Source organism: Colius striatus, chromosome 1, assembly GCF_028858725.1.
Source record: "Colius striatus isolate bColStr4 chromosome 1, bColStr4.1.hap1, whole genome shotgun sequence".
NCBI classification, from domain to species: domain Eukaryota; kingdom Metazoa; phylum Chordata; class Aves; order Coliiformes; family Coliidae; genus Colius; species Colius striatus.
In genome coordinates, this window is record NC_084759.1 from 82078560 (window position 1) to 82105557 (window position 26998).

General features: G+C 37.2%; 1 protein-coding gene across 1 annotated transcript in view; it reads left to right on the forward strand.

The window, feature by feature from the left end:
- Positions 1-26998, forward strand: part of POLA1 (DNA polymerase alpha 1, catalytic subunit) — a 205458-nt gene that overhangs the window by 5132 nt on the left and 173328 nt on the right. Inside the window, exons 7-22 of the mRNA XM_061988595.1 lie at positions 713-811; positions 2287-2482; positions 2722-2890; positions 3787-3965; positions 7344-7456; positions 7903-8019; positions 14444-14518; positions 15807-15945; positions 19001-19158; positions 20452-20536; positions 21328-21389; positions 22109-22198; positions 24344-24460; positions 25309-25484; positions 25918-26047; positions 26377-26496. Coding sequence (XP_061844579.1) covers positions 713-811; positions 2287-2482; positions 2722-2890; positions 3787-3965; positions 7344-7456; positions 7903-8019; positions 14444-14518; positions 15807-15945; positions 19001-19158; positions 20452-20536; positions 21328-21389; positions 22109-22198; positions 24344-24460; positions 25309-25484; positions 25918-26047; positions 26377-26496 — 2025 coding nt within the window. The remainder of the gene's footprint in view (positions 1-712; positions 812-2286; positions 2483-2721; positions 2891-3786; positions 3966-7343; positions 7457-7902; positions 8020-14443; positions 14519-15806; positions 15946-19000; positions 19159-20451; positions 20537-21327; positions 21390-22108; positions 22199-24343; positions 24461-25308; positions 25485-25917; positions 26048-26376; positions 26497-26998) is intronic.

A 26998-nucleotide genomic window follows, 5' to 3' on the forward strand; every position in this document is an offset into this window, starting at 1 on the left:
ACATAGTGTATATTTATGAAGCAGTAAGAGGGGTACAGGTGTTTCAAGGTGAGGTTCTTCTCTTAGTTTAGTGTGCTTACTATTTTACTCCTTCCTGTGACATCTGGTTGAGAGTTATATCGTTTTATGCTATCAAAAACCCTCAAATCATTAAGCAAGTGCTTTTTAATGCTGTCAAATTTTGTGGAGTATTAGTTAGGGGAAGTAATTCTAATAATTAATATGACTTCAATTTGCCTAAATAGCTCTTGTTTTTTTGTCTTTGTTTTCCAAAATTTCTTTTGTTATTAGACGTTGATAAGGATGCGTATAAAATATCTGTACATGTAAATAAGTTAAAATGGCTTTTACCTTAATATGACTGCTGAAAGGGCACTTCTGCCCTACGGCATGTGTGCTCAGTACTGTTTCAGTAGACATGAACATCCCTTCGGTTACCCATTGAAATGCCACCCTTTGAAAACTATTTCACTTACTGATGACAGGTTTTTCTCTCAAACTGTTTACCAAAAATTTTAGTGTCTGTCATCATGGGCTGATTGCTCAGATAACTTTTTATGTGGCTGAGTTGTATATCAAGACGTGTTTTCTTGGCAGATGAGAAATACCAGTGGTGGTCTTCTTTTTGATGGAAAACGTTACTAACTAAGGCAGAAAGGAACACTGAATGCCTCTTCATTTCATCACTTTTGTCTTTTCTTTCAATATTCAGACTGTTCAGCTAAGTCCACCACCAATTATAATGCTGAAGCGGAAGAGATCTGCTGGAGTACCACTGAATCCCTTCTCTGTGCACTCCCAAACTCCTAAGGTAAAGGGGGGAAAAAAAGGCTCATAGTAAGTATTAATCTGTGTTTTGATTGATTTGAATACACTTGAAAAATTCTACTTTCAGAAATTACCTTTCTCATTAGCCTGTCATTAGCAATGCTTTCATGCATTTTTCCTCTGCTCCTTCCATGTTAATACATAAATATATTATTATGACTTTTTTAATCTTTAGTATAGTAGTAGTATGTAGCTGTTACATTTGACAGGTGAAACTATTTTTATCATGTTAGGTGAGCTTCTGCTTTTTCTCTTTTCCGGTGAGTTAAAAAGGCCCTTGTGGCAAGGAGAGGGTGATGGGAAGTGAAATAAGCTGAAGAAAGAGTTATTTTCTGGGTGTAGAAAAAGATAAGAAACTTGTCTTCTGCAGAAATGGAAAGCAAATGGAAAATTGAAGCTATTAACAGTTCACTCTGGTGGAAAATTTGAGTGAAAGAAGGGACAGGCTGCTAAGTATAGAAGGCTGGTGTCTTGTTAAGAGTTCAAGTAAATGAGAAGGACTTCATAGCTGGAAGTACAATGAAGTATTTGATAAGAGTTTATGCAGGGCAAATGGAATAGGGTAGATAAATCTGGTTTGTGAAGCCTTGTGTAATGGTGACATTAAGTTATGGTAGATCAAGTTATGTTTTCTTTCTGTTTAAGGTGAGTGAAGGGCTGAGTTGGCGTTGACCACACCAGCACAGTAGCTGAATTGAGATTAAAAGGCTAGAAATGATGATGTGCAACTCTAAAATCTACATCTTTAAATAACATCTCTTTGCCAAAGATAGAGATTTTGGACCTTGCTGCAGATTAAGGACCAGTAGATGCAGAGACATAGTGGTGGAGGCCACTTCATACACATCTTCTGTAAGAATTGGTTTTGTAGCTGCTGCCGTAGTGGTATTCTGTCTGAAAAACAAACTTGTTCTTACTGCCTCAGTTTAGGCTTGCAAAGCATGCTGAAATGCAGTTTCTTTTTCTTCACTCTTCCTGCCATGTCTGTAGCATGAAGAAAACCAATGGAGAAGTATTCCATGTTGTCCTATAGACATCTTTGTTCATCATTGCTGATGTAAACGGGTGTAAAGTGCTGTATTAGCCTTCCTCGGTTGTTCCAGGCTCGATCCCTGCCTGATGTATATTGTCACATGCTCAGTTAACAGAGATTTTAATTTATGAGTGGAGTAATGCAATATAGGGGAAATAGTGAAAGTAAACACAAACTTAATTAGATATTAGCTATGGCCTGTTGTAAACTTTTTAAAGATTGTTGTAGAACTACATCAGAGCACAAATAATGGTGTGTAACATAGTTTAATCTTGAGAAGTTTTAGCTATCAAATTGCAAAATATGTGGAGCTTTTCTCTAGCCCTGGTTATTAGTTCTGCAAATAGTGAGTACTAGATTTTTTTTTTTTCCTTTTTTGCTTGTAAGAGATTTTTTTTTTAACTCATGACTGAAATGTCTTTCAGGTAATCACCCCTATGTCAAAGAAAGTTCCTGCTCATCTCAGAAAAGAAACTCTTCCTTCAGCTTCATTTCATTCTAAACATGCCAATTACACAGCAAAATCTGTCGTAGTCTCTGAAAATGAGGATGCCAAATATGTGCAGAAATCTACAGAAAATGAGGAAATAGTGAAGACAATAGGAGAGAAAGCTACTGAAGGTATCAAAAGGCAAAAAAATCTGTTCTGGAAACTCTTTAAATATGGCATATTAGTGTTAAAACACTTCTTGGTTTATACTGGGTAGATGCTTAGATAGCTAAAATGTGTATTTTGTTTCTTTATTAGTACTGTGTATTGCATGCATATAGTATGCTATTTACACATGTACTGTATACTGTAGTATACAGTGTGGCATTTTAATGATTCAAGCCTTTAGTTCTATGTGCAACACTTGCAGATGATGATCAGGGAGTGATGAATTTTGATGAGGACGACTTTGATGAACCTATGGAAGCAGAGCATGTGGAAACTATACCTGAGACAGCTGAAAGCTTGAAGAGAGATAAGGAAATTGAAAAGAAAGAGACTGAGCATCTGGAGTCAGAGAAGAAAGAGACATCTGTCTCGTAAGAATCTCTTTTTTCTTTTATTTTTTTTTTCTCATCCACCAAGAAGCTTTTCAATATCCATAAACCTTAGACTTATCTTCATATTTGTCTTTATCAATGGGATAATTGTGATACAGACAGGATAATGCTATGCAATGTGGTTTTTATGTAGTAATGTTAAAAATGTTAACATTGAGCATTTTCTGTTGAGTAGCACCAGAAATACTTGATGTTTTAGGGATTTAGCACATGATAACATGTGTTTCAGTACACTAAGGTGACTGAATGTTGGTGTTGGACACTGAACTTTGATGCAAATAAGCACAACCAAGGAATTGCTGTTCTGAACAACCATGAATGGATTTCATAATGATTATTGTAGTTAAAAATATTGTCGCTGAAATTAATTTCACATGGTGAATAGCTATATCTTTGGAAATAGCAAAAAAGGGATTTTTTTTCCCTGTTGGTTGGTTTTTTTTTTTTTTTTTTACTGTTTGGAAGAGTCTTGAATCATATGTTTCCATAACTTTAAGCTGTAGAATACCTGAATTATCAGAAAGACTTAAACATTTAATGACTGAATAGATGGTTTTGTTGAAATAATCTGTTGTTGTACAGATGGATGGATGTATTTGTTATGTAAAGGTTTGAATGAGAAAGGCTGAAATATCAGATGAATGATTTTTAAAGCCTGTATTGTGCACAGAGAACCATACTTGTGTGTGGATTTCTGTCTTTGTCACTCTATCCTTCTTGTCAGAACAAATCTGAGGAAACCCAGCTTCTGGGAATGTTGCTTGATAGTGGAAAGAGCAACAGAAGGTGTGAGAATATGGGGCTGAAAAAAAAGTGAAACAGTGGTTATAGCAGTGGCACAGTTCTTGATTTTTTTTCTTCTGCAAAATATGCAGAAGTTTTTCTCTCCCAGGTATCTCATGTTGGGACAGAATTGATGAGGACGAAGCTGATCTAATAATGGCAGAAGTTCAACTAGACCCCAATCTCCTACCACTTGTGAAGGGGGAAAATGATGATCAAGTCTTAAGATTTTATTGGCTGGATGCTTATGAAGATCAGTACAGTCAACCAGGTAACTGTTCAGTTAAAGGCAGAAATCGCTATTCTGATTCTTCTTACGTAGCTGGGATTTTCAGACTTGCCTGAATTATGTCTAAGTACCCCATCTCTCGGTGCTCTGTACATTGTACATTGATCTCTTGTTTCCCCTCATCTCTGTCCTCAGTATAGTGCAGTATGACTGGGAAAAGTAACAATGCCATCTCTTGCTCTGCTGTAGCAGTAGGGAGGTACAAAGGTAGCTACTACCACTTCTCAATGTTTGTGACCCATTGGCCTTCTTAAAACCCTGTACACTTCAGGAATAAGCTAATGTTGTTAATTTCTTACTCAGTGGTGTGACAATTGAATGTGCTTTCTTGTTTCTGGAAATGTGTCTTAAAATTGTCGTGGATTATTAGAAAGCCTGTATAGTAGCAGTTGTGCAATTTTCTATGAAGGAAAGGTATGTCTGTCAAGGGAGGAAGGCAGCCTGAAAAATGCAAGATATATCTAGATACCTTTATTCAAACTGTCTAAATCTTGAAGACTGCTGTGTTAATACCATCCCTAAAATACTTCATGCAGTTAAGTGTGAAGCTCTAGCTCTCATCGTCTCCAAAACTGTGGTATTCTGATCTCAGCCCTGACAAAAGAAGTCATGTTCACATCAGTTCTAAGCATTTCCCATCCATCCTCTCATTTCATCAACAGCTTTAGGATCTTGAGTTTCTAATTTGTGCTTCATGTAGATTTACCGGCAGATTCTTCCATATGTTGTTGAAGGGTTTTTGGGTTGATGCTGTAAGCATTTTGTCAGATAAGTTTCTTTGTTACACCTTTTGTTGTGAGTTGGGATGCCAAACTTAAATATGAGACTGTGCTGGGCTGAACAGCTTGGTGATGGGAGTTGTAATAATCATAGATATCTTGGTGAAATCAATGGCTCTAATATAAAATTGCTACTTTTAAAGACCCCGCTATTGTTCTTTTTCCTTTTTTTTGTCTTCTAAGTCAGTGGTTGCTGAATGGAACATAATTATGAAAGGATTTCTGTTCCTCGCATGCAAGGAGTGTTCTTTTCTCATTATGACTTTTTCAGGATTGAATAATAAAGACTGCACCTGTTTTCAATTAGTAATGTAGAAGGGAAAATTTTGATACTGCTTTTTGTTTAACATGTTCATGATCTTTGTTTATGCCTCATTTGCTGTGATGTCAAATGCATTGCCTGAAGAGTAAATAATACAGCATAATCATAAGACTCTTTAAAACTTAATGATTCTTTAGAGGCTTACTTTTCATAACTCCCTTTACTATCTTAGGCAGAGAACTTGAGAATTGTAGTCCTATTAACATTTTAAAGAAACAGTGAATAAAAACTGCCCTTTCCTTCTCCTTTGCAAGACATTTCCCCTGTCTCAAGACTTTGCTGTCTTTTTTGTTCATTGATTGTATAATCTTTCTTTCACAGACTTTATGCTTTATAAGCTTTATTCTCATTTTTTCTTTCTTTTTTCTTTCCATAAGCAGACTGACAGAGGATAGGGACGAATATCTTTTCTCCCATTTCTTAGTTTTACATATGAAAAGTCTCTGAGAACTTCTTGGAGTCCTGCGTTTATTTTGCGTTTGTGTTGTGGGGGGGGGGTGTGTTCAACTAGGAGACCTTCAAAGGTTCCTGCCATCCTAAATTACTCTGATTCTGTGAAATCTGGGGATTAAGACTGCTTTCTTGTCTATGCTAGAGTTGATTGAAGTTTGTCTTCGCAGACCAGGCAGACTTTTATCCTGTCTTTGAGTGGCTCCTATGTCTATCTTTTTACCTCACCTGCGTGCGTGTATGCATCAGACAGGTTAACTTCTGCATGCTCTTAATACTGCCAGCTGTTCAAGCAGCCAACTTATATTTTGTGATGTCTCTCATACCTTCATCTATATTATACAAATCTATCTGAGTTTTTAATTTAAAAAAAAAAAAAATGCTGGGGACCAGACCTTTACCTTCCTTGTCACATAGATCTGTAATTTGAGCTCTTTCTAGATCCTTTTATTCAAACTGTCTAAATCTTGAAGATTGCCTCTGAGTTAAAATCTCTAAAATACTTTGTGCAGCTGAAGCTTGTAACCTTGCTCTCATCATCTTCAAAGCCAGAGCATTCTCTGCCCTTGACAAAAGTAGTCTTGTTCACATCTATTCCAAGCACTCGAGAAATGATTTTTCTTAGCCTGTCACTCTCTGTCATCCGTTTTAGTGCTTCTTCACTGATTTATCTTTGATCTAATGGAGTAAGAAAGGTGCCTTTACGTCTGATGGATCATGTGACAAAGATAAGTTATAACTCTTAACCAAGGACTTTGTGCATTCTGAGACCAAGCAGAAGTGCAGGTTCCAAAATCCTTTATGTGAAACATTGTTTCTAAGACAGTCTCAGCTCTGATATGTCTGATTTCCTCAATAGTAGTGTACTGTAGGAAGACTCTTTTTCATGTAATCAAATTCCAAATTATTTGGAGTTAGAAGGGAACTCAGGTGAAGTCAAGTTTTTGAATTGACCTTGGAAGTTTATTTTGTAATTTTTATTTTTGTAATTCACAGACTGTATGTGAAAGTCATATTATTTTGAAGTTTAATGTCACTTGATCAGCATTTTGTTAATTTGGGGCTAACGCCAAGTTCTGTGTGTCTTAGAATTGTGCATGTACAATAATGACATGGTCCACAGTAAAGTCAATTGCACTAGCCCTGTTCTATTCTTCCTTTGTTACAACTGTTGTCTTAGCATTCAGGATTTGTTGTGATGTTATAGATCCTTTGGTGTCCTCATTCGTTAAAAATGGTTGAAAGCTTTTAACAGGTGATCAGCAAGTTCCCTTCAGAATGTATTTCTACAGGTTTTATTAGTACTAGTGTTGATCTCACAGCGCTAAGGTATAGGAAGAATGGTTTCATTGTACTGGTCTAGCTGAAGAATAAAAAATTGTAGGTGACATATGTTTCAGGATTGATTGACAGCACAGCCTTTCTGATTATCTTCAGTTTTCACTAACTTCTCTCTCCTTCCTCCCTCTCTCTCCCCGTGAATTATCGAACTAATGTAGGTAGAAATGGAATATCAGAATAAAATTCAGAGATTGTCTGTGTGATACTATTTCGAATTTTGCATATCAAGGTGTTACTATAGTGATGGAGGTAGGGGCATGGAGAACTATACGGGATATCTATTGTTAGAGCTGGTGTTTAAAAGAATTTGGAATGTCCTGATGCATTGGAAAAATTTGTTGTTCAACAACAAACCTGAAGTGGCTGTGTTTCTCTGCAAGAACACATAATAACTTGCATTAGACAGCGCGAAGAATGATTAATTTAAAAATTGCCTATTGAGTTCTTTGTTTTGCCCTTCTTCCTTAGGTGTGGTTTTTTTGTTTGGCAAAGTTTGGATTGAATCTGCAAACACCTATGTCAGCTGTTGTGTGACAGTGAAAAATATTGAGAGAACTGTTTATCTACTGCCACGTGAAACAGTAAGTATGTCTTTTAAACGTGTCAAACATAAGTACCTTTCATTCTGCTTATGGCAGGTTATGAGTTCTAGTAGTGTGTTTATGAGAACTGTTGAAGCCAGTGTTGTCTGCTGTAAGTGGTAAAGTACAACGTATACACGATATCACGTGTGAGATGCAGCGTAGAGCATTGCCGCTTTCCTCCAACCCTAACAGACAAATTGTTACCTTGAGACTTGCTGCTTAGGAAATAAAAGTTGCTTGAAATATTGTTAGAAAATTCAATGCTTTCTAAACATACAGTTTGAAATAATAGTTTTTAAATTTGGGTTTTCTTGGATGATTGCATTTTAATTTTTCCTTAAAGAAGAGAGAGATGAATTTTGTTTTGCTGTTATGAATCAACTTACTGGTCACATCTCCTGACATTTTCTGTTAATTTGTAAAACCTGACTTCTGTTTTTGAGGAAATCGACCTATCCACTGGCAAAGAGACAGAGACTCCGGTAACTATTATGAGTGTTTTCAAGGAATTTAATGACTGCATTTCACCAAAGCATAAGATCATGAAGTTCAAATCCAAGGTTTGTCCACAAGCATCTTATTTGGTCATTTTTTGTTGTTCTGGTTTGTCAGGTGGGAAGTTTATTGAAACACTGACCAGTGGGGGAGCTTACGCTGAAATGCAAATATATAACTCCTGACATGTATTAATGTACCTGCTTTCAAAAGCTATCCCAGTATCTTCCCAAATATCCATACCTCTTTAAGAACAGTAAGTCGAAAACCTGATTGTTCCACATTGGAACCACATACTGGTTTTGAGGATACTAACTCTTGACACTTGGTCAAATGTCAGACTGTTTTCCGTGCTTGCTGAGCTATTTTTGAGAATACAGAACAGATTGAAATTCAGATGCCCAAAGGTTGGGTGTCAGCTCATGGTGTCAAAGTTTAAAATTAAAGATTATATTGTCTAGCAGATGAGTCAAAACACTTGGATTAGACTTCTTTGCATTTGACCAGGTGTTGTATTGAACTTCATCTCTTGGCATGTCTCATTTGTGCAGAGGAGAGCCTTGCAGATTTATCTTTTTAGAATGTGTGCTGTTCACAGCATGGGTTGTTATAGTGCATCTGTGCAAGAAGTAACAAGTTACTGAGGACTGTCATCCAGACAGGAAACTTAAACTGTTTGGGGCTTACAGTTATGGACTATAGTCTTATACTGTTATTTTGTTATGCTCTGTTCACTCAATAAATCTTTAAAAGAACACTGGAAAAACAAATTGTTGCAATAATGGAAAAATTGCACCATAGTACTTGTGATAAGTCTGCAGGAAAAGAGCTGATACTGCTGACAGTGTTGCAGATTTGGACTGAATTCGTTTTCTAGTGTGAGAAGATCATCTTGTTCATTTACATAGAGCATTTGTCTTTTGGTGAGGGGGAACAGAGGTAGGAAGCTTGTGTGTAGAAAGGTGTCTACTGAGGAAAAGACTTGCTTAGAGTCAAGTGCTCAGTAACTTTTCTGTTTCTTGAAGTAACATGACATTATTCTGACAAAGCTGGCTTTCATTGTAATTTCTGGGTGGTTTGGAGGTAGTTATAACTTTTAGCAGGTTGACAATCCTGTAACTTTAAAGGATTTGTTCCTGAATAGTTGATCAGGAAATGGAATGGCAACTAAAAATGCAGGAAGAATGGAATTCAACAGTATGTACCCGAGTGGAAAATGTAAACAAGTTCATGTGGTAACTCAGATTGGAAAGACCCTCAAGAGGTCATTTGATCCAAAGCTAGAGTACTTCTGAAAGTTTAAGTTGTTAAAGAGAAAATGGGAGCAGTATTTTCCAAATGGCAAATTCATGCAAGGCATGATATCTTTTCATCAATGTGTAGCTTAGTGCGTTATTTACATCATTCAAGGAAAATGCACGTCATTAGTAGTTTGTAAAACTTTTGTTTCTTTGTTCTAGCTTATTTTCTCTCTCCAAACTCTGATGCAAATGTAGCTTCTCCAGTTTTCTCAGTGCTATTTCTCTTGTATAGCTGATTATAACTTATGTATGAGGATTAGAAAGGAATGAGTTTAACAATAGATAAAAAGCCAAGTTTGTAATAGCTCACTGTTCAAAGAACCTTTAGGGATCAAGGGCAAATACTGAGGGCAAATCAATTCTTCGTTAAAAGAGAAGATACAAACTCTTGTACTCCACAAATGGTAGGAGAAGGAAAGGCCTTTGAAAAGGTGCACATCTGCTAACAGCATTGTAGGAAACCTTTACCTGTTCCATGGTGTGCTAAGGAAGAATAATGTGAGATAATGGAATAGTATAGTTTAACTTTCAAAAATGACTTTTAAAAATCAAGGTAAACCGTATTCAGGAAGTATATGAACTGTTCTTTCTGATGTTAGTTCAAAGCTTATCAAATTTTTACTGAATTACACAAGAGCTTGGGGTTGAAGACCCAACTATGTTGTCCAGACATATGACTATGGTCTGTCTGGAGTCCTTGGGTGTAACACAGGAGTGGTCTCTAACAGGAGTAGGGAATTAGCATTAAGGCACCGTTCAGATCTTAACCTAGACTATTATAACACTGGATAACTCTGAGGAAAGAGTAAGTCAAGCTACAACAGGCACAAAAGATGGTAATTAGAATGATGAGACAAAAGGAGAATCATTTATACCAAAGATAACTATGACAGAGCTTTATTTTTTTTTAACCTAGTAAAGTGAAGAATAATGGTAACACCTTCTTGCTCTCTAAAAACACTAAAAGGGGATAAGCAGCATGAAAGCTATCTAAAGGATGGCTTTAGCAAAAGAACAAATTAATACATTTTAATTAATGAATAAATTAGGCAGGATAGTTGAGAGTACAGAGCAGCTCTGGAACAGCCTCCCATAATTGCTTCAAATTCTATTTGAACTCCTCAGACTATTCAGTAAACTGAATTTTACTAACTTGGTAAAAGGCTATCCATCTTTATTTTACTGGCATAATTTTCTGAAAATTTTGGTAGCTACTGCCTCCTGCAATGGTTTAATGAGAACTGGAGCTAGCAAGAAGGTATGGCATTGGTAATTTGGGGATAAGAGAAAAGATAGGATTGGAGAGCAGGGATGTTGGTGGAGCCTTTTGAGGATTATTTGAGGAAAGTACTACTGTAACTCAGCTATTGCCACTGAACACAAAATTGACTGTGAACAAGGGGTGCCAAGTCAGCCAGGCTTACATCTATGTAGCAGGGGGTCTTTTTGCTGCATGCAAAGTAATTGTGGAAGTAGTGACATTGTCCCATTACTGTGCTCTCCTCTTCTTTTGTTCCTTTCTGAGAGACCTCAGTTTGCCTGGGTTAATATATATTAATATACTTTAATTAATAGTTATTACCTTATCTGTTTCTCTTCAGGAGTTGTCATCTTTCTTCTCATTGCAGTCATATCATCAGAGATATTACGTTGTTATACGGCCCTTGCATCTGTGTTTCCATAGGGCTGTGTTTCCATGTGTGCAGGGCTCTCAAAATGCTAGGGGAACTCAGCTGAGTGAATGCTCAAAAAAAATGATAACCACACAGTTATGACTGTGTGTAGGTAAGAGATAATACACTTCAGAACAATTCCCCTTGTTCTCTAATGTGCTCTACTCCTGTGTTGTTAACAGCCAGTGTTCCAGTACTGTGTTGTGAAGGATTGGTGTTTTAAAATATTTTTGAAAGGCTAATGGCAATATTGCTTAAGTGAGCAAAGCATTCAGAGTAACAGGAACTGTCATTTTTGACCCAATATAGCAAAACTGACAAACTCTTACTCTTCTATCATTACCTGGAAATCAGAAAGGTTACTAGCATACCCACCATGCACCCAAAGTTTTTTATTCACAGTGCCGTGTTTTGTGATGTTGCAAAGAGAGACGATATTTAAACACTGAGACAAATAGTTCTCTGTGCCTGTGCTCCTCGGCCTTGCCATCACCAAACTTTGTCCCTGCAAAACAGATACACTTAAGCCATATCATTTCCTCCTGCACCTGCTGCTAATTGTAGCTTCGATGGGTTGCACTGCTGCCAAGTTAGCAAGTCTTCACAAATCAATTTGAAAGCAGCCTTACTCCACTTAGGAACTTAGCAGCTAATCACTGCTGCTCATTTCTGCTCTCTGAAGGGCCACTTGAAGGGCAGATTACTCTGCAGCAAAGCATTCATTCACTGCAGTTATGACCAGACGCTTGTGTAATTGAGCTGAGCTCTGTGGAATAACGCAGATGAATCACTGCAGCTTACTATTTTTACATCACGTCAGCTTACATTTGTAACAAGAACTTATGAAGCCTGAAAGGGTACTTTTTTTTTTTTAATAATTAAAAAAAACCCAAAACCAAACAAGGGGGCATCAGTAATATGTGCTGAAAGCAGTACATCACCATCTGCTATGTTACAGCTATGATGTGCTGCTTGTGTGAGGTGCTGCTTGGGCTCAACAGTTCAGATCTACATTTGCATGCTAATTTGTAATGCTATCTGACTTCATAGCAGTGCTGTTGTGTGAAGTTATATTACTCTTTTCCACTTCCATGTAGCTGTTGATGCCATAGTTGTTTATGGATTTGCCTTCTTATTTATAGCAGAGGTCCTTCTCCTCTCCTACCCAAGCTTTGCTGCTTTAAAACTAAAATGTTATGAGAAGTAGTGAGCTTAACTGCTCTTTGTAGTACTCTGAGGGAGGTATTGCTGATGCTATTAATTTAAGGAAAAAAACAAGCCAACCACCCAAACCCAAACAACTTCAAGTTTACCTAACTGCATGGGTTTTGATTATTTGTAAATATTATTCCAATTTATGGTGACTTTGTTTTTTTCCTTATTAAATTTACTCTAACGATATATTATGCTGACTCTGTGAAGAGTGTGCTAAACTTAGTGCACTGCCTAGTGAAAATATCCTTTTTTAAATTAAGGGGCCTCTAGGAATTCTTGTAGTAAGAGTAATTAATGTTCTAGCATAGTTATGACATAACATAATAACAATGACATATAACAGCAGTGCAGATGTCTTGTGAATATTAGAAGATAGAGCATGGCATTTCACAGAATCACAGAATCTTAAGCGTTGAAAGGGACCTCGAAAGATCATTAGTCCAACCCCTTGCCAGAGCAGGACTACCTAGAGTAGATCACATAGGAACTTGTTGCTGCATGGGATATTGTAATTACTTGGAAAATAAGAATAAATAACTTCTTAGAAACTGACAAGGAGTGCATGTTGTGGAAAAATGTTATTGTTCTTGAAGAAAGCAGAAGTGATACTTTCAGTAAGTTGTACTGAACAGCAGACTGCTTGAACTATCTTTGCTAGAGACTTGTAAACAAACTTGACTGCTTTCTAGTAAAACCTAAATCACTCAAAATGAAAAATACAATATTGTCATAGAAATGATTCTGTTCTAAACATGTAACAAACAGCTGGCAAATGGTTGGGAAATAATCTCTCTTGGGTGCCTCTCTGAAGTGCTGGTATGCTAAAGCATGCAGTATAAAGGGAGGAACTGTGTGCAGGGTTAAAATCTCATTGGGATCACAGACACATGGTGGGATAGGGCATAGTTAAGAAGGACAGGCTGAGATGGCGAAAGGGTGAGTTCATTTTGCATGTCAGAGCAAAGAGAATGCATGGAGTCCTGCCTAAGGATGGGCAAAGAGCCGGTTGAGAGCTTATAGGTCAGGATAGAGTGCAAACTAATGGAGGTGATGACATGGTGGAAAAAAGAAAGTCACAGTCTACCTGGAGTTGAATCTAGTAAGAGAGTCCAAGAGCTTTAGGAAAGGCTTCTATTGGTACAGGAGGACCAAGGGGCCTGTTGCTGAAAGAGGCAGGGGGTGTTGTGACAAAGGACGTGGAACTGGCCAGTATACTCAATGTCTTCTTCATCTTGGTCTTTACTGCTTTACTGAAGTCCAGACTTCAGTAGGCCCTGACCCCAAGACCAGAAGGAAACAGGCTTGTCTTTGGAGAAGGAGGATCAGGTTAAAAAAATATTTAAACAAATCAGACAGATGCGGGTGCATGGGACCTGATGGGACCATGAGTGTGGAGGGACACATTATGAGACCACACTTCATTATTTTTAAAAACAATCACATTGATTAGAGGAGGTTCCTAAGGACTGGATGAAAGCCAATGTCACCATTATCCTCAAGATGGGCAAGGAGGAAGACACTCCAGGGAATTAGAGGCTGGTTAGCCTCGCCTCAAGCCATGGGAAAAGGCAGTGCTTAGCCTGGAAAACAGAAAGTTTGGGATTAGGGACTGCTGGTATGAATCATATTATTCTATATAAACAGATGATTGTCAGGAGTAAAGACAGCTCTGTCAGACTCTTTTCATTGGTGCCCAGTAGAGTACAAGAGCAATAGGTAGCATTTGAAACACATGAAATTTATCAGAACATGTACAACTGCTTTTACTGTGAGAGAGGTTGGGCACTGGCGCAGGTTACTCAGAGAGGGTGTGGAGTCTTCATCCTTTGGGATATTTGGAACCTAACTGGAGAGAGCCTTGAACAACCCATTCTAGTTGACTCAGCTCTGAGTAGGCTACTGGAATAGACAATCTCTGTAGATACTTTTTCTTCTCAATCATTTTTATGGGGATCTGCAACCACTAATTCTCGTGAGTATGTCTGAAGCTTGTGAATTTTCAGAATGTTTCTAAGTTTCCTTAGCTATTAAGCTTGCATATTTTTTGTTTTGCAATGGTTAGTATACTGCTAAGTTAATCTTACAGAAATTCTTTCAGTTTTCTTAGCACATACTGGTAATAAAATATTCTTGCTATCTTTAGATGGTTATAATGGGTAGCAGAAATGGTAATATATGATCAGGCCCACGAAATTTGAGATGTATGTTTTGTCCGGCCTTTATTTCATTAACATTCTTATTGGATGGAATGAATATTCAATTAGGAGATATTGAAAAAATAATATCTTTGTTTTATACAGAAAGTGGAAAAATATTATGCTTTTGAGATCCCAGATGTTCCAGCAAAATCTGAATACTTAGAAGTTAAATATTCGGTGAGTATAATTAATCTGTTGAAAAAAACAGAACCTCCTTTCTTACCTAATTAAGACTTTTATTATTTTACTAAAAAAAAAGAAATATTTGCAGGATTAGATCTTTAATAGCTAGTATCTGTAGCTCCATTGCAGTCTGCAGTTAGTTGCTCATTGTCTTGTAATTTAAAAAGAAAAAAACAAAAAAACCAAATAAACAGATAAAGGAGGTTAATACCTTAGCTTGAGGCTTTTTTTTTTAAATCACTTGTATGTTGGTTAGTCATTAACAAAAGTAGTTCATTACCAGGTAACTTAGGACATTGATTTGTTAGTGTTAACTTCATTTGTGTAAATAAAGCATGAGGGAAAAAAACCACTTCCTACAACTACAACATTCCTCCCACTTGTAATTTCCTTATCAGTTTACAACAATCTATGTTCCCAGTTATCCAGCTTTATTTTTTATTGTTTTGACACTGAATCAACTAATCAGCCAAACAACCCTTTTAGCTCTACTGGATCAGGGACTGAAATGTTACAAGATGTGGTAAATTACTTACTACCGTTAAATAATTTGTTGAATCTATGTCCACAATATAGCTGATATCTCTGCTTACATGACTTTTGCAAATAACATGTGATGACAAAGGATGAGAAAGACTTCTGTTGAAGAGCTGAAAAATTGAGCGGGAAAAATGGAAAAAAAAAATCTCATGAGAACATCTGTAGTTATTTTTCATTGGCAAAAATACTTGTTTTCAAATGTAAGAGTCTTGGCAGTCTTGAACCTGTTGGGCCAGTTGCTGAGATAACGCCTTTTTAAACCATTTTTTTATGTAATTCTAGGTGGAAAAGCAGCATCCCATAGAGATTTCTTAGCTATCTCAAATTTTTCTTTAGCTGTGCAGAAACACTTTATCCAGTCTTTATGTGACAGACAGGATTAAAGCTCTAACTATGTAATTAAGTTTACAACGTAAGCAGTTTCTGTATTAAAATGATCACTGAACATTGTTGTAGTCTTGGCTGATGATAGTATTTCTCTTATATCCACTACAGATAAAGTGTTTTGCTTCAGTGCACTTTTATATTACTGTCCTCATTTTGTTATGCACCTATTTAAGTCAAGTCAATAGTGTAATTTCTTCAATTACTGTAAGGTATTATGGGTTAAGGCTTTACTTGTGGGAAATTGCAGTTATTTCAGGCATTGTGTAGTTTTGTTAAGGTGCTGTCTGAATATAGCATGTTAACCTTGAAAACTTCTGTGGGATGATATGACTCACTGCTTTCTATTACTTGTTAGGCTGAATGTCCTCGACTCCCTCAAGATCTGAAAGGACAAACATTTTCACATGTATTTGGAACTAACACCTCTAGCCTGGAGCTCCTCTTGATGAGTAGGAAGATCAAAGGACCCTGCTGGCTGGAAATAAAAAGTCCACGTATGGTGGTTTGCATGTGAAATAGTTGCTCAAAAATACAGATAATTCTATATCAGGGATGGGGTGGAGGCATTTAAATTTTACTGATAAATTATCTTTTTATAAATTAACCCTGCGATTTATCTGTCTAATTTTTGTTATCTAGTACACATTGTAACTTCTCCTTCCTTTTTTGAGTGAGAGCTCTACCCATATAAAGTTTCACACTATACAGATGAGATTATAACTTTGAATGAGATGAAACTATCAGTGCCTTGCAGCTGCTCTTTGGTGAATACCCTAAAGCCACCTGTAGAATCATAGAATGGTAGGGGTTGGAAGGGACCTTTAGAGGTCATCTAGTCCAACCCCCCTGCAGAAGCAGGGTCATCTAGATCAAGTTGCATAGGAACATGTCCAGGCGGGTCTTGAAGACCTCCAAGGAAGGAGACTCCACAACCTCTCTGGGCAGCCTGTGCCAGGGCGTCCTCACCCTCACAGTGAAATAGTGTTTTCTTATGTTTAAATGGAACTTTTTGTGTTCCAGCTTCATCCCATTACCCCTTGTCCTGTTACTGTCTACTATAGAAAAAAGGGATGTCCCAACCTCCTGACATCCACCCTTTAGATATTTGTAAATGTTAATAAGATCTCCCCTCAATCTCCTCCAGACTAAACAGCCCCAGTTCCCTCAGCCTTTCTTCATATGAAAGATGTTCCAGTCATCTTGGTGGCCCCCTCTTCTGGAGAGAGTCCAGCGCACCTATATTGAACTAAATTTAGTTTCTTAGAAATTAATTCTTTATTCTCTCAGTAACTTAAGATTTGTGGTATTTCTGAAAATGAATCTTTTTACTGCTAGATGACTTTTTTCCTTTGTGTGTCAGAGTTTTTTTCTGGCACTTAGAGAAGTTTGGAGTGCGGAGCTTTCAAGGTTTTTCCAAAAGGATTCCAAAGGGATTTGAAATCCTTCCCACCTCTTGACTGGCATGTGCCAGTTACAAGTGGTTATGCTGCTTTATTTTGACCTGGATAGAGCTCTTTATTCAGTGTGTGCTGCATATCCCCCAAGTATGTAGGGAAGCTGATCATACTGGACAAAAGCTACATCTGTTAGTACAGTCTCCTTGGGGCACTTTGAACGTAGTATAGAACTGACAGTATAAATGCTGACACTAGGAGGATTCTTCTCTTCAGAACCGTGCTCAGTCACTGAAAAAGCTGATACCAGTAAGGATTTTGAGCTGGAATAGACAAAACAAATCTCTGACTGCTAAAAGATGGATTAGCTGTTATGGGTGAAATACTTGGTTAAAATAATAAAAATAATAAACAATAGTAATAAATACAAGTATTTCACCAGTATTTCACTGGCAAGGATCAGTGTTCTTCCTGGCACTGATTTTAAAGGGTGTGGGGTTTTTTGTCTGCACACTTTGCATAGGAATTGACCTGGTATTTCTTTAGTGTTTTCCTTCTTCACGTGAAAGGAGCTTCGTTGTTCCTCCTGTCCAGAATGATAAGTGTTGCAGCAATGATAACTGGCAATTCGGGCAGTATTCAATTTTGTCTCAAGCCATTTGATCAGGCTATTACAACTTCTTCAAAACTATCACTAGTGTTTAATAATGAATCTGTCTTTGCAGTTTGAGTATCAGTGCTAGATAGCACCAGAGCTTTTCTAGAGCAATGGTCTCTAAAGTTCTTAGATTGCACACCTCTGTCAGCAAAAAAATTGGGCATGTATCCCCAATATAGAGATATCTGATTATAAATTATATACATTTACTACTGTACTAATATATTGTGTATATTATAAACACAAAAATAGAAGTTATAAAAGGATATCTGAAATAAATACTAAAAAAATATTTTATTTTTTGATAGTACAAGAAATATTTTCTTCATACATTGCAACGGATTGGCTGTGCAGCCCACTCTGGAGACCTCTGCTCTATAGAGTGCTAGTTGAAGCTCTAGGTGGTGTTTGAAATGAAAGAAAAAAAGGTGTTAAGCAATTGGTTGCCTATTTTCCTTTGCAGAAATCATCAGTGTTTTACAAATGAAGGTATTTTAGTCCGTTACTTGTTTGTATTTAGAGCGTGGATAATTAGAGGAGGTAAAACACATGCATTTCTGGAGACAGGTAAAATAATTTTTCAGGGAGTAAGGTAACTAGGTTTCCCAACAGCTGTCTTCAAAAGGTTAATCTATCAAAAATGTCATCTCCGCTTATTACTGTGTGTAGTGAGTTATTTGATCAGCATCCTTTGTGATTTACCACTTTTTAAAGCAAGTGAAGAATTACAGACCAAGAAGTTCCCACATGATCATGGGTGAACATGTCTTTTTCTTTCTATCTGTCTATCCAGCTATCTGTCTATCTTTTTTAGCTCTTGTACACTTTATGTATAAATAGCTTTCTGTGGTCTCACATTTTAGGATAGCTCATACTACCAGAGTAGGATGAATTCTCTTAAGGCATCTCCCATCTCCTTATTTCCATAATTGTGTTTCTGAAGGACTGTATATAATACATTTAACTGGTGCATTTCAGTCAGTCATATGTTCTTGTTCTCTTTTGATCAGAATTCTTTTGATTAGCACTCTGACTGCCTTTTCCATAGTGTTTGAGAAGTTTCTGAGTGTTTTTAATTTCATTTGTATTAATTTAGTTTTTATGAAGCCTTCTCCAATTGGACTGACTACAAGATTTGATGCTAAGAGTTGGTATATTAATTTAGGTTGACTTACACTCACTTGGTTTATACCTGTTTTATGACTCTGTTTAAAGCTGCCTGAAGTGGGCTTTATTGTTTTTTGTTGTTTTTTTGTTGGGTGTTTTTTTGCATTACACATCTTTGTGACCCCTTTTCTTGGGTGTTAAATAGCCCCTGGTGTGACTGGGCTAGGAAGTCAGGGCCCAGGAAGTTACAATTGGGTAGGATCCTGGACGATCCTAAAAGATAAAAGATGTTAAAAGATAAAAACGTGTGCTCTGTGCAACAGTGCTTTCAGAGAAGCCTTACCTGTGGTTCCCAGAAGAATGAAGAGTGGTTCATGTTTTTTTCCTCAGAGCCTTCAAGCCAGCTGGTCACTTGGTGTAAGGTGGAGGCTGTGGCCATGAAGCCTGGCTTGGTGACTGTGGTTAAAGATCTTTCTCCACCTCCACCTCTTGTGATCATGTCCCTCAGCATGAAGACCACTCAGAACCCAAAGACTCATCAGAATGAGGTAAGTAATCTCCTTTCATTTTGGTTTGGTTTGGTTTCATTCTTTGGCATATGCTGAAGTTTTTCTAAGGCTTGGAAGAACTTTACCTGATATAAAACATGTCTAAATAAATTTACTGTTGAATGAATTTTCTATGCTGTGGGCTTTTCAAAGATTTTTACTTTTACAAAGATTTTTTTCAGCAGCATGAGAACAGTAAGTTCAGGAGATCTGTTTTGTGAGACTATTTACTGTGACAGTGGATCCTATGTATCTTTCAAGCCACCTATTTTGTCTGTTTTGTGTAATAGTTATAAATGAGACTGCCCCAGAACAGCTGTTAATGGATCGTTATTATTATATTTTTGGTGGAGCTAATCATAGGTTCTAGGCAAAACGGATGGATTTTCAGATGATAAAACTAGTTTTGAAATAGAAAAAGAATTTGGTTTAAGTGTTACAGCACCTGCTACTCTGCTGTGAGATCTTGTTCTCAGAAAGGAGGAGAAGAGAAGGTTGCCCCCCAGTGTTGTAGGCTGCAGACCACAACATGTGGTAAGGCACGTTTATCTCTCAATGTAAGTATCCCTAGCTTAGGAAGACTTTAGTAATAGGTTAGGCTAGTTGTTTCTATTAACTGAATGGAAGCAGAAAGGCTGGAAAATTTTTCAAGCCCTCTTGATGAAGTGAAATTTTTTGGGGAGGGGAATGTGGAAAATTCCTGGTTTCTAGACAATGTAATGAGACCAAGGTAAGGTACCAACAGGACTCTCTTTGCCAAAATGTTTGTAAAGCCTGTCTGCTTTGTCTTCTGTTGGATTTTCATGACCAGTGTCTGGGGAGCCAGGATATCTTGCCAGCAGAGGAAGCAGAAGCCTCAGTAAAGCTAATGTCTTCTAAACACTAAAACCTCTTGGCTTCTTGGCTGCTTGCTCAGGGGCTGCACTTCGAGGCAAAGCTTTTTTGCATGGCCTGCCCTGCTCACATCTCCCCTGCACTTCATAGGGAATCCTTTAAATTGTGAGGTCTGTTCAGATAGAGAACAAAATTTGATGAAAGGGTTTTCCAAAATGAGTTATCTTTCCTCTTAGATTTATAAGGTAATAATTCAGGAATAAGTTTGACTTTGTTTAACTCAAGGTTGATTGATAGCTTTTCTTATTTTTATTTATAGTTGGAAGGAATTTTTAAAAGATCTTTTCTAGAAACAAGAAAAAGAGATAAGGAAATTTAAAAGAAAAAAGAGAGTGACGGAATGAGTATTGATAGTAGTCATGCTTATGAAGTTGTATGTTCTCTGTGTCCATGGTGTAGATTGTGGCTGTTGCAGCTCTGATTCATCAGAAATTTCCTTTGGATAAGGCTCCACCTCAGCCCCCTTTTCAGACGCACTTCTGTGGTAAGTACTTGGAATAGTTCTAATAAAAAAATAATTCCTTTGGAGATGTTTATTTTTTGTGGCTGTTGCGGGTTTTGGTTTGGTTTTTTTTGGAGTGGGGTGAGTCTGTTTTGTTATTTTTTCTTTGTGCTCTCTCCAGCAATAATGCCTTAGAAATGGGTTAGTGGCAATGTTTCCTCTCCCAGGCAGGATTTTCTCCCTATTTGTAACTGCACTGGTTCTGACTTTTTATTGAAGACTTTACTGAAAAAAATCTTATTTTGAGGTGATGGAAAGTAACCCTGCTGTGTACAGTTTCCTATCACTTTTGCTACTCTTACTTCATCATGTGTTCTCTTGAATTATATTCTTCACCCATTAATTTAGACCATTTATTTACTGTTGCTTAGTTATTTTTTTTTTAGTTCTTCTGAACAGAATTTAAAAAATAAACTCGTGTAACATACTTTCTTAGGAAAAAAAAAATTACTTGTAGCAGTGTCACTGTAGAAAGATCAGATGAACTTTGAGATTCAGTCCCTAGTCAGAAGTGTTGAATGCTTATGAGAGGAAGTTCTTTGGACGCTGTGGACCATAGTTTTCATCGCCAATAGTAACTTCAAATATGATTGATTAAAATTGTTTAAGATAAGTGAGTAAATAGTAAAGTATTAAGGAGAAGTATTCACATAAGGCTAGCTTTTAGAATTGGAAGTTGGTTTTCCTTAAGCGTCCTTTGTTGTGGATAGATGCTTACCGGGAGGGTACAGATAAAAACCTGTATGTAAGAGCAAATATAATTTCTTCTGCAGTTGTTTCCAAACCGAGTGACTGCATTTTTCCCTATGACTTCAAAGAAGCTATTAAAAAGAAGGTAATATCTTTTTCTTAGTCTTCTGATTGCAAGATCTTTTAGAATATGAACTTCGTGTTGCTTTGTGTAAGCTGTAGTCACAGGAATGGCATGATTGTTTCATTAGTTTTCCCCTGTGCAAACCTAACTCCAGGTGTTTATTCTGTGTTGCTTGTGGAAACAGAGGTGTCAGCTCCGTGTGACTCGGTACTACTGCTAGTTGTGCTCATAAGTTAGTGTTAGACAAGAGGATCGGAAAGGTTTTTCAAAGAGGCTAAAATTGTGATTCCTATGTGACTATGTACTTCTAGTAGACTGGGAGAATTTATTTCTTCTTTAGTTGGAAAGTAAAGTCTGTCAAAATGTAGAAGACATCCTTTCCAAAGGTCACTAGGAGAGCTGACAGAATAATAAAGTAACCTATTATTGTTTTTCCTGTTTCTGTGTGATCTTAAGCCCCTGAGTGAGGGATGTACATAGAGCACTTTCCTGGTGTGCTTGATTCTTAGGAGGCTCTTAAAATATCACTAGACACCTGCATACAAAAGCAAAATGGAAAAAAGCCTCTGACAAAAGCTTTCTATGTCTATGAGAGTGAGAACAAAAAGCATTGAATTACAGAAGGAAAGAGAGAACTCTGTGGGGCTTTGTTATTGTCTTGTAACTAGTAGGGGAGAGGAGATATTTCCATTTTAAACTTATTGGGTCATTGATATCAGGTGCTCTCTTGCTCCTTTTAGAATGCTAAAATAGAAATTGCTGCAACAGAGAGAACACTGCTGGGGTTTTTCCTTGCGAAGATTCACAAAATTGACCCAGATGTTGTTGTGGTGAGTAGTTCTGAGACTTTGAGAGTTAAAATAAAGCATATTGTCAATTGGTGAGCTTTGTTCTTTTTCTTTTGTCCCTTTACAGGTTTTTTTAATGTTTATCTTAGACTGCCGTATGAATTGAATTTGCTTATAAGACAGCAGGTATACTTTGATACAAAAATGATACAGAATTTTCCCTGACAGCATTTTATACATCCTACTATTTCCCTTAATATCAGAAATAGGCAGTGTTTCCATAGGATTTGACACAACTTTTTTTTTTTTCTTTACTCAGAAAGACAATGCACAACAAAAAAAAACGCTTTTGAGTCTGTTGCAGTTCAGATGTTTATATAATTTTTGTCACCATTTAGATTGTCCTTATGCTGTAAAGGTAATGACCTATATAAATGTATGGGATCTGAGCAAAGTTTTGTAATAAGCATTCGTAAGTTTTTTACTGTATCGATAGCTGAGGATTTATTACAATTACTCATTGAATTTTTTTTTTCTTATGTTTAATTAATGTACTGTTGTGACATGCGTTTAATGAAATTATGAAGACAATCTGAACTTGGTTATAAATCTGAGATTTGTTATATACAACTTGTTATTCTTCTGTAGGTAAATACAAATAACTAAGTAGTGGGAATAGGATGAAGTGAGCAGCCAGAATCCTGATGTTTCAGCTTATTGTGGCTGGTGTTCATCCAACCTACTGAGTTTCGTGGTGGTTCTGGGAAGGAGTTAGGGGAAACACTGCTGCCAGTGGTTTTAAACTGAAGATGCCAGTAGTAGGGGTGTGAGAGGGGATTGTAAAAACAGCAGAGCCATGTTAGTGCACCTGGTTTAATTAGTGCTGTTCAAAACCAAGCTACATCAATATAAGTCAGTATGTCGAGAGAGATTCTCCTCACCCTCTACTCTGCCATCGTGAGACCACATCCAGAATACTGTGTCCAGTTCTGCACGTGTCAGTTCAAGAAGGACAGGGAGCTGCTGGAGAGAGTTAGTACAGGGCCACAAAGATGATGAAGGGAGTGGAGCATCTCCCTTACGATGAAAGGCTGAAGGAGCTGGGGCTCTTTATACTGGAGGAGACTGAGGGGTGACTTCATTAATGTTTACAAACATATAAAGAGTGAATGTCAGAAGGATGGAGCCAGGCTCTTCTCAATGATGGCCAATGATAGGACAAGGGGCAATGGGTATAAACTGGAACACAAGAGGTTCCAAAGAAATACAAGGAGGAATTTCTTCACTGTGAGGGTGACAGAGCACTGGAACAGGCTGCCCAGATGAGTTGTGGAGTCTTCTTTTCTGGGGACATTGCAAACCCACCTGGATTAGTTCCTGTGTGACCTACTCTAGGTGGTCCTGCTCTGGCAGGGAGGTTGGAGTAGATGATCTTTTGGGGTTCCTTCCAACCCTTAAGATTCTGTGATAGGTAGGACCCCCCTACTAAGGCTGTAATGTTACTACTGATTTTGAGGAGCTTCTTCGATAGCATGGTATTGCACTACACAGATGTACCAGATATGATGAACCTGCAGTTCCTGGTGACCAGTTGGTCCAGAGAGAGTCATATTCATCAGGGTACTGTTTGTCTTTCAGCTGAGGTTACAGACCTGTGTCATCAATGTCCTTAGGTTTGTTTAAACTTTGCAAATACTGCTGGAGTACTTTAGTTTGTAAATATTGATTGCAAGGTCTTTCCGTCCAGATTTTACAGCTATGCCTGTTGTAGTATCAAAGGAAAAAAAACCAAAACATTACTTTGATGTCAAATGTTGAAACTTTCATGGGCTGAGTGAAAAGGAATTCCTTACAGCTAAGTTTGTGTGCTGTATAAAGAATCTTTTCGGATTTTCTTCTAGAAAGCTTTAAATCCTGATCTGTGGTATCAGAGCATAAAGCTGAATTGTGTGCGCCATGGGCCAGTTACAGAGCTGTTTTTGGTATTCCGCTGAGCAGCTTTGTTAGTGTTAAGACTAATGAGTACTGTTGATGAATGTTCTCTTAGAAAGTGCTTTCTGAGAGAGAGATAATGCCATCAATTAGTTGGAAAAAACCACAAAGGGCAAAGGAATACTGAGTGTGTGAAAGTAAGTCTTTCAATTTGCATTTGTTGTAACCTTTTTTTGTTATTTTTTCTGCTGTAAGGGTCATAATATTTATGGATTTGATCTGGAAGTGCTGCTTCAAAGAATTAATGTGTGCAAAGTCCCTCACTGGTCCAAGATGGGTCGACTGAGGAGGTCCAATATGCCAAAGCTTGGGGTAATAAGATTGCTCAAGTCTTTTAAGCCTCTTATGTTGCATGTGATTAAAAATGAATTAATTTTGCTGAGGAATTGTAAATGTGACACTGATGTATTCTGACTGTTGGTCATGCTGAATTTCATATGTCCCAGATCAGAAATGATGAGTGTTTATATGACTTTTATTACAGTAATAAGCTAAACTAATTTTCAAGTTAAGCTAATTTAGTTTACATATCTCAACTACATGATGATAATGACAGATTAATTGCAATAGTCTTTACTGTAACAGTCTTTGTTATAACTGTAAAATGAGAAAATGTAATTTGGATTGATTGGTGAATCATGCCATAGAGAGCTGCTGAGTTAATAATTCTGTAGTTCTGAGTGCGTATTTGTTCAGAGGACAATGTGTGAGGCCTGGAGTATTGATGTGCTGAACATTCTTGCTCTTGCCTGTTCCTGTCCTTCCTATAGGCCAAGATGAGTATTTGTGTGTGTTTTGTTCTGTGACTTTTTAATCTTACTGTTAGTATAAAAAATGTCCTCGGAGGAAAGCCAAATCCACATTTTTTTCTTCTTGGGACTATTCTAATTATAAAGAAAAAAAGCAAGACAGCTTAAGAGTTAAGATCTAATGAGCTATGAGTGTCAAGTATGTAGCTCTTAATAACCACATATACTGAAAGATATATACTTTAGGGCATAATTATAAAACTTGAATATCAGTGGTATTTTAGTGGAGTATTTAGTGACCAATGGATTTAACTGAGTCTTATAAGCATGTATTTTGGGTAGATGTGCTTTGGTAATGTTTATAGTTTTCATTTGGCTTGGGTTTTTCTCTCCTTGTGTGGTATGGTTAAGGGTCGAGGAGGGTTTGCTGAAAGGAATGCTGCCTGTGGTCGAATGATCTGTGATGTAGAAATTTCTGCTAAAGAATTAATTCGTTGCAAAAGTTACCATTTGTCTGAACTGGCCCGTCAGATTCTGAAAACAGAGAGAATAGCAATTCTGCCAGAGGAAATTCCAAATATGTACAGGTATGTTGCTGCTTTGTGTTTTCAGTCCTCCACTGGAAAGTAGAGGAGGTAGTTTCCTGCTTTACAATTCCATGCTTGCTTATTTGACTTGTCATGGCGATGCTGACTTAGCATGCCGGTATTTGAAAAGTAAAATTTCACCTTAATGGTATTCTACAATGTTTCAAGATGCTAGTGGGTAGTGGCTTATTATCTGTGAAGAAAACTGATTTGTGAGAGCATTGGTTTAGATCCCTTAATAGGATATGCAATAGCTTGAGTTTTGGGCTTGGGTTTTGGGTTTTTTTTTCAATTTTTTAATTGAGCTTGCTATGGAGTTCAACACCAATGTGCTACGATGCCACATATTCCGTGCAACATGTAGGCCTAAACTACTGCAGAGTACAAAGTAGACTGATTCTACTTTACTAGGCTCTCCCTCTTCTTTTCCCAGTGATTCTCCCAACTTAATGTTCATGCTGGAAAACACCTGGACAGATGCCAAGTTCATTCTCCAGATAATGTGTGAGCTCAATGTTCTGCCACTGGCCCTTCAGATAACAAACATCTCTGGGAATGTCATGGTACATTTTTATTACTTTCCATCCCCTGTTGTCCCACGGAAACAGTTCTGTGTTTTCTGTGTTTCACTTGCAAGTTTTAATTTGTAAACACTAACTGAGAGTACATGATGCTGTAATTTTTTTCTTCTGTGATGAATGTGAGAGTGTGACAGTGCAGTCAGGTCATAGTGTAAAACCTCCATAAAAATATCACATTTGAATTGCATGTATGTTGATGATAGACAATAATAGTAATGCTAGGTGAACTTGAAGGATGTTTCTTAGTCTGGTTTTGTATGTCAGTATTTCCTATGCTCTGTTTTGAATTCTTTTTTTGCCCTACTCCGTAGTCAAGGACAATGATGGGTGGACGATCTGAACGTAATGAGTTCTTGCTGCTTCATGCATTTCATGAAAAAGACTACATAGTGCCGGACAAACAAGTTTTTAAAAAGCCTCCTCAAAAGCTGGTGGGTCCAAATTTTCTCTTCCAAAGATTTTTTATTAAAAAGAACAAAACAATTTTATCTCTTGTGTGTATTACTGTTCCATGAAACACAGAAGCCCCAAACGTAGCCAGTTTTAGATGCAGCTTAATGTCACAGCTTACGCTGAATTTGGTATAAGTGGGATTTTTTTGTTGAGTTGATAATTGAGAAATGTAAGGTTTAAACAGACAGTGTAATAACACCTTTTCCATTGTATCAGAGATCTGTGGAAATTTGGTTCCTTTTTTTAGTTTAAAATTGAGATACACTAAGTACTTGGAAGAGCAGAAGATATTCTGGGTTGCTTAATAGATGCACGTTTGCCATTCAGTGATTTTGCTGATGAACGGTATTTCAAATATAATTTATAAGATGAGAGATTTGAGAATATAGGTAAGATATCTGAGGTTATTAAAAGAAATATAGAAACGTCTATGTATTTATTAGTAAGCAAATCAAATGCATTTATGTTTCACTAAATTTT